Raw genomic sequence first — 8718 nt, forward strand, 5'->3', positions numbered from 1 at the left:
CTATCTACTCAGCGCGTTTATTTTTTGTCAATAATGACATGTATTGACTACTTTCATTCTAAATATCTTGAGAACGGTTGCTCGTAGCGATTTTTACCAAGAAAAATTTTTTACGTAAAAAGTCACGGAAATGTATATTCTTTCACTCCGTAGTTTATACAGGTACGGACGAAAACTTATTACTCTTGAAAACAGTTAAAACACGTGTAGGTCGCAATTCACTCATATTGACATCAAAATCAAGTTTATCATGTCGAAAAACTCCCAGATACCAATTTTCATCCAAACATTGACGTTACTTCATAAGTTATTTGGAAAAAATCGAAACTAAAATGAAACTTCTACACCCTGTATCTCCGAAACAAGGCATTTTAGGATATACATAATTAAATTTTTAATAACTTAATTAAAAGTTCGTATAAACGAACTTTTTTACTTATTTTTATCTGCAGGAAGTGCTGTCTAAGTGTCCGGAATACAGTTCGGACCACCCTGTATATTATACCTATACAGGGTGCTACAAATTCGAGGTACGAGCATTGGTATCTCGGAAACCGTAATAGATACGAAGATGGTTAAATTAAGGCAAAGTTGCACCTTCGGCTGTTCACCAAGATGCCATCAAAAAAATTTCAAAAATTTCAAGGATTGCTGAGTTTTTTGGAAAAAACGGGTTTTTTTTAAATAATTTTATTTTTTCCTGTCGTTACTTTTCTTGAAAAAACTAATTGCACATTCTCATAGCCACTTTATTAGGGCTATCTGAAAGTATTTTTAGATTTTCAAATTAGCTGATAATTTGTGAGATACAGAGGCCAACTTATTTTTTTTAAATACGGACCTGCATTTTATATTTTATTAATAGTACCCTCTTACTTGTTATTACCACTTATGGCGTTGTAAGATGTACATCAATAAATACTCTCTTAAATCCATCACAATCTGGCAGCGCTGTCGCCATCGCTTGTCACTCAAAGTTGATCACGTGCATCGGAAATTGTTTTGCGATTACCATATAAGAATAGTGTACTCCTTCCTCATAGTCTTTTCTATTCAATGATAATTTTAAAACAAAAGTTGTATGTCGAAATTGTCCATTCTCTTGCTGTTGCGTACTAAAACGCTGATTTTTGTTTGTGGTTTTATTAATAATATATTCAACAATATAAAACTAATTACGTAAATAAGTAATGTGAAATGATGCGCCCTGTCTGACAGTAGAGGCAGAATGTAATGGCCGCGGCTTCTTCGTCTTCGTCTTTCGGTGCCGGTCGCCGACGGTGGAGGGGTGCTGCACGCGTCACAAGGAAATGAAGCGACGTTGCCGTTGTGCGTTTTATTTCACCATAGCCGCCCGCCTTGAAACCTCTCAGGCTTCAACCTTCTCTGCTTGACAGTGTTCTGGTAGGACACAAATTTTCATGACTGGTCTTTGTATGGTTCCCCTTGACGTTTTAATAGATACGGCTCTAATAACGTTATCGGCTCCAGGGTGCACTCCTACCACTCTTTCAAGTTGCCACTTTAGAGGAGGATTATTATCTTCCTTGACAATTACAAGGATACCAGGCTTTATGACGTTGGGAAAGGATTGCTTCCACTTTGATCTGATCTGCAGCTCCGATATGTATTCCTTGGACCATCGATTCCAAAAGTGCTGAACCATCTGTTGACATTGCTGCAGCTTTGACAGTAAGTTTTCTTTGGCATTTGTCAAATCCGGTTCTGGTTGACTCATAAGTGTTTCTCCGATCAGAAAATGGGCCGGGGTAATAGGAAGCAAATCGTTGGGATCGGATGAAAGTGGTGAAAGGGGTCGGGAATTTAGACATGCTTCAACCTGACAAAGCACTGTAGAAAAATGTGGAGCACGTGGTGGTATGAAAGACCACATACAGATTCATTCGATAGCTTGGTTTTAATGTCGTTTTCTACCGTCTTATTCATTAGAAATTTATAAAGTTCTGATTTTGCACCTTGGAAATTGGTACCGGGATCAGAATATATTATTTGAGATTTCCCGCGTCTTGCAAAAAATCTACGTCAGGCTGATAAGAAAATTTCGGTAGACAAACTACTTACCAGTTCCAAATGGACAGCTTTAGTTGAAAATCAAATGAAAAGACAAATATAACATATAGTCAATTTAAAATTTCTAGTGTTGCGATCGCGCAATAAGAAGGGTCCGGCATAATCACAACCAGCTATTAAAAATGGTCTCGTGGGCATTAATCGAGTAGAAGGTAAATCACCCATTAAATATTTTGATTGCGTTGGATTAAACCTAAAACATTTCATACAATCGTGCACTATTCTTTTTGCGAGGCTACGTCCACTTAATGGCCAAAATTTTTCTCTTATGGATGCTAATAATAAATTAGGTGGTGCGTGTAATAATCCAAAATGTTCATAATTCATAAGCAAAATGGTAAAATTATCTTTAGATGGTAAAACAGCTGGATGTTTTTTCTCAAGATTAAAATTTGAATGCTTAATACGTCCACCAACTCTTATTATTCCATCATCTAAGAAAGGATTTAAAGAAGACAGCTTACTCTTGACATTAACCCTTCCAGAGCGTTTAAGGTCATCTATTTCCTGTGAAAATTCTTGTAGTTGTACCAAAAGTACAATACGTTTTAATGCAAAATTTAATTCCTTCACAGATAAAGGACCGGTAAGACGTTCGTTTTTTCTATCTCGATTAAACTTACAATTATGTATAAAACGCAAACAATATGCTGATACCCTTTTCAGTTTCGTAAGGGATGAAAATTTATTAATTAAATCGCAATTAAAATTTACTTTAGTAACGATAAAAGTTTTTAATTTAACCCTTTCTTCCGGTATATTGTCAATTTTATGGCTATATGCAGGCCAATCACATGTATTTAACCTTAACCATGATGGACCATTCCACCATAAATGAGTATTAATCAGGATTTTTTCATTTAAACCCCTCGAAATAAGATCTGCAGGATTATCAGACGTATGTACATAATGCCATTCATTTGGGTTTGACAGCTCTTGAATTCTTGCTACCTTGTTTGCGACAAATGTCTTCCATTTGTGCGCTGAAGCTGAAATCCAAGACAAAACAATTTTAGAATCGCACCAATAGTGTACACTCTGAATATCCATATTAAGAGCTTGAAATACCCTTTGTGTTAGTTCTGCGAGTAGAACAGCTGCGCATAATTCTAATTTGGGTATAGAAATAATTTTCACAGGCGCTACCCTACTCTTAGAGCATAGTAGATTAACGAGAACTTTATCATCAACATCGACTGTTCTTAAATATACGCATGCACCGCACCTTGTATGAAGCTCTAGAGGAACAGATTCCTCCCAGTGCAGGTTCGCTTGCCATAGTCTTTGTAACATAACCTTCGGTATAATAATTACTAGGCTTAATAGTCCTAGAGGGTCAAACAATTGAGCAGTCATGGACAATATTGTACGTTTCGTAACAGTTATTTCTTCATCAAAGTTACCGATTTCAAAGCTTAGTTGATCTTCGGCAGGAATCCATTTCAAACCAAGAGTTTTTGAGTTTTCATGCTCACCTAGAGTACAATCCTTTAGTTTATTAATTTGTTGAAATACACGCTCGTCATTTGATACCCATTTTCTAAGCTCAAATCCAGCTTTCTGCAGAATCGCATTTATGTCGTTTTTTACTCTTATAATATCAGAAATGTTTGTTCCACCGTAAAGCAGGTCATCAACATAAAAACATTTTAGTATAGCTTCACTAGCTTCAGGATGAGATTCCTTATGTTCGTAAGCTAATTGGTTTAAGCATCGAATGGCTAGGAATGCTGCTGCTGATGTGCCATATGTTACGGTGTTCAACTGATAAGTATCTAATTGGTCTGATGGTTTATTACGCCAAAATATCTTTTGAAGTTTTCTGTCAGATTCTGAAACAAGTACCTGCCGATACATTTTTGCTATATCAGCTTTTATTACTATATCAAAGATTCTGAAACGCAAAAGAATAGCAAAAATATCTTCTTGGATCGTTGGACCTACCATCATAATATCGTTCAAAGATAATCCGGTATTTGTCTTACAACTACCATCGAATACAATTCTTAGTCGAGTAGTCGTACTGGACTCCTTGAAAACACAATGGTGAGGCAAAAAATATTCACCAGGTTCAGGCATGTCAACAATTTTAGTCATATGATTCAAGTTTATGTATTCGTCTATGAAAGCCTTATACTCAATAAATAAGTTTTGGTCACGTTGAAATCTTTTTTCAATATTATAGAAGCGCTTGACAGCATTTGCTCTATTATCTCCAATTCTATCAGAAGAATTCGTTAATGGCAAACTAACTATAAAACGTCCGTCTCAGTTTCTCTTTGTATTTTGGGCAAAATGTTTTTCACAAGCTCTTTCTTTGTTAGATAAAATAATTTGAGTACCTGGACAATGTTCAATTTCCCAGAATTTCTTAAGAGAATCATTTAAATCATTAGATAAATGAGAAAAGTTACATGATGAAATATTTGACATAGAACTAGATATAGTGCCCGATACTAACCAGCCCAAATGAGTTTTTTGAAGTGTTGGGTAATTTTTGCCTAATTTAATTTGTCCTACACAAACAAGATCCCAGAAAATTTGAGCACCTGCAATGTAGGATCAGCAAGTGCACATTTTTTAGGAATTTGAAGTTCTTCGATATCGAAATAAGTTTGTGGAATTTTATTAGCAATGTTTTTAATAACAAGACATGGAAGTTTTACTTTAAAATTATTTAAACGTGATTGCATATTTACGGAAACTCTATGAATAATTTGAGAAGCAGACTGGCCTATCCCGTTTATAGTGATATCTGTAAGAGTTCTAGGCAAATTTAATGTGTTGCACAATTTTTCTGTTATGAAGTTGGATTCTGAACCGCTATCTAACAAAGCTCTGCATTCATGGACTTTACCATGATTATCTGTGACTTGAACTATAGCAGTCGAAAGTAAAATACTATTTGAATCTTTATAACTATGAAAAGCGTGACTTTCATTACCCTGAGGAGGATTTGTGACAGATGATCTATTTTGCTGAAAATTTGCAAAATGCAATAAACTATGATGTCGTCTATGACATTTAGGACAAGGTTGACACTTGCAATCTTTTGACAGATGACCCTTACGAAGACAATTAAGACAAAGTTTCAATCGGATTGCTTCGGATAATCTACCATTACCATCAAGTTTAATAAAATCTTTACAGTTATAAATAAGATGTTCGTTTTGACACAAGGAACATTTTAAAGCAGTTACACTGTTATATGTATTCTTTTTTCTCCGCGTATCGACTTAGAAGAACTTTGACTTATTGCTTCTAGTACACGACATTTTTCTTGTAAGAATTCTTTGAACACGCGAAAAGTAGGCAAAACATTAGAACTATTTTGAGCTTCCCAAGCTCTTCTAGAAACACCATCTAATTTTGAAATTAAAATATGAATCAACAAAGTATCCCAAGAGTTCACAGGCTGGCCTAAAACTTCGAGCGCCCTAGTATGTTGTGTGACACCATCTAATAATTGTCTAAGCCCTACGTGAGATTCCTCATTTAGATTAGGTAAATTAAAAATAGCACGTACATGATTTCCGACAAGTAAGGGTATGTTTTCATAACGCGCATTTAATAGAGACCAAGCTGTGTCATAATTATTTGCCGAAACGCCTAACGATTGCACTACTTGTGCAGCTTCGCCCTTAAGTAAAAGTCTTAAGTAGTGAAATTTCTGAATTATATCTAAACTTACATTTTCGTGTATTAGAGATTTAAAACTATCTCGAAAAAATAACCATTCACTATAATCTCCATTGAAAGTAGGTAAGTTTAACTGAGGAAGTCTTACTTGCTGTAAATTATCAAATACTTTATTATCAACCGTACGTATATCATTATTATCGATCGAATGTTCATGATTTTGTTCAGTTATTCTATATTGATTTGAAATATCACTAGCTAAACTTATCGCTGAATAAAAGTTACTCTCAAAAGAATCCCGTTCGTTAATATCCTCTAAAACATCGCTCGACTCGTTTTCTGTTGATAAAATTTCAATTTTTAATTGTATATCTTCAAATTTCTTTAAATGATCTTGAATTTGAGACAATCTAACGTCTAATTCTGACAGCGCAATTTGTTCTGACGAATTTTGTTTCTCTAAAAAGTGTTTAAACCGTGTTAAACTAGATTTAAGCTGCCTTCTTTCGGCTAATAATGCCTTTAGTTCGGCCATGACAGTTATATTCTTAATATAAATATGAAATATGACAATGAAATTAAAGAACGATAGTATAACAATTCTCTACAATACCCTGACAGGAATTGACATGAAAATGATAAGGAATATTATGGAAAATAGGAAAAAAACCCACCTGATCTTGTCTTCTTTCAGCCAAATATTCGTCAATTGCTCTTGAAATCCCATTCAATCGGGCTCGAAGGACCATATGTTGCGTACTAAAACGCTGATTTTTGTGTGTGGTTTTATTAATAATATATTTAACAATATACAACTAATTACGTAAATAAGTAAAATGAAATGATGCTGACATTAGAGGCGAGAGTAGCGAGAGTAGTCTGACAGTAGAGGCGAATGTAATGGCCGCGGCTTCTTCGTCTTCGTCTTTCGGTGCCGGTCGCCGACGGTGGAGGGGTGCTGCACGCGTCACAAGGAAATGAAGCGACGTTGCCGTTGTGCGTTTTATTTCACCACGTTGCGTTAATTGAAAAAGAAAATATTTCCATTTTGGAGGTGCAGGACATTCTTGCATCAGTCCTCACAGCACTACAAGGCTCTCCGAGCAATTTATACCATTAAAAGTAAGAGGTCAGTTAAATGTGTTAAGGGAAAATGGATTACAAAAAAAGTTAATGATTTTAAGGAGCAAGTATGGTAATTGTATACCAAACGTATAGACAATTTAGAAAAATGGGCTCTCAATTGGCAGAATTTAATTCATTTCAATGGATGCTTTTAAATGATGCAAACTTTAAATTTAATGATATTCTGCCCTGTATTGAATTTTTATCCAAAAAAGGGGTAGAAATTAATGACAAAAAACTAATTGATGAAATCATTTTATTAAAAGACAGTTTGACAACAAAGATTCAAAATGAGGAATGTTTATCATTATCTTTAGATAAAAAGTGATCTTACTATTTTAAGCAATTAAAACACATTGATTTATCATCAGAATTGCTTAAAATTTGTGAATTCTACTTTGCTATTCCGGCACATAATGCTGCCGTCGAGCGAATTTTTTCTTTAATCGCAGCGCAGTGGACCAAAGAAAGAAACCGTTTATCTATCGAATCAATAAAAAGCCTCATAATGTTAAAATTTAATTTAAAAATGTCTTGTGAGGAATATTATAATTATTTGATGGACAATCCCAATATTTTAAAAGAAATTGGTTCTTCTGAAAAGTATCAGTAATTTTTACCTAAGTAGAAATTGTTACATTTTTTTATATAAATATATTTGTTAGATGTCAGGGTTTTTCTTTATTAAAAATCAGGCTTTTTGTCCTGGTCGTCCTACTTTTCTGCAAATAAATCTGGTCACCCTAAGTAACGTTCCTGCTTTGTAATCAATGTAATCTTATAAATATGACTCAAACAGTACATTAGTTTGAGTCCAATGTAGATCTTAGAGCTGTTAACTTCGGTTTTTATTAAATAAAACATTTTTTAAAAACAACTTGTCTCGAGTTTCTCATTTAACTCGCAAAATCTAAAATAAAATAATATGTTACATTTAAATTTTTATTTTTATTGTTATTTTTTAAGTACTTACGACGCCACTGGATAAACAACTGGTTTATTATCTATAACCAATTATCAATTAATAATCGATTTAAGTTTTCAGGTAGTTTCCATAATAATTAAGATACGATACAAAAAAAACTAAGTATTTTCAATTTATTTTGTTTACTTTAAAAAATTGTTTTTTAAGTTTGCTAATACAAATGAATAAAATGAGTTACGAAGTAATTTAAAAACTCAGTTTTCAATGGATTCTGTGATATGATTTTTATTAGTTTTATTGAGGAATATTTAAAACAATCCAAATAGTCAGATTTTTAAAACACTAATAACTTTGAAAAATATGCTCTAAACAAAGATTTATAAAACTATAACGGACTAAAAGTCAACATCTTCGACCAAACCACCATAATTTCTAATGCATTTTTCATAAATTTTCCTATTTCTTAAGCAAACTTTCCGTAATTCTTGTCTAGAAATTTGTTTACATTCTTATCCTATTCGAGTGTTCAATTCTTCTAATGTACGTGGATGGCTTTTATAAACTTTATTTTTGATAGCACCTAGGGGGCCATGCTACAAAAGGACTATTGCGACCAATCCATTTATCTTGAAAATTTTCAATAAGCCATCTTCTTACAGGTGCAGCATTATGGATCGGAGCGCCGCGCCGTCTAGCTGAATATACAAATTCTCTCTATAAGTTAACGGCAAATCATGAACAGAACCCCAAAATTAATTTTGCAAGAAAGTCAAAAATCTCGCACCGTTTAAAGTCGCATTTAAAAAGAAGAGTCCAATAATACGGTCTTTTAAATAGTTTTAAAATACCACACCACGCATTTACTTTCTCAGAATATTGATTTTTGCAATTAATTACCCATTGATTACTCCAATATCTAATATTCTGAGATGATACTG

General features: G+C 33.7%; 2 protein-coding genes across 2 annotated transcripts; both read right to left on the reverse strand.

Annotated features, from left to right (window-relative positions):
- Window positions 1–1369: 1369 nt before the first annotated feature.
- On the reverse strand, window positions 1370–4170 carry LOC115891552. Its single transcript, XM_030912040.1, has 2 exons — window positions 2836–4170; window positions 1370–1840 (listed from the first exon to the last, which is right to left on the reverse strand). Exons 1-2 carry the CDS (start codon window positions 4168–4170, stop codon window positions 1370–1372), a joined length of 1806 nt encoding a protein of 601 aa, XP_030767900.1.
- A 1117-nt stretch (window positions 4171–5287) lies between these two features.
- Window positions 5288–6265, reverse strand: LOC115891553. Its single transcript, XM_030912041.1, has one exon. The coding sequence runs from the start codon at window positions 6263–6265 to the stop codon at window positions 5288–5290; it is 978 nt and encodes a 325-aa protein (XP_030767901.1).
- Between the last annotated feature and the right edge of the window lie 2453 nt (window positions 6266–8718).

Source organism: Sitophilus oryzae, unplaced genomic scaffold (genome assembly GCF_002938485.1).
Source record: "Sitophilus oryzae breed Bouriz unplaced genomic scaffold, Soryzae_2.0 scaffold_1184_pilon_pilon, whole genome shotgun sequence".
In the NCBI taxonomy this organism is placed as follows: Eukaryota; Metazoa; Arthropoda; class Insecta; order Coleoptera; family Curculionidae; genus Sitophilus; species Sitophilus oryzae.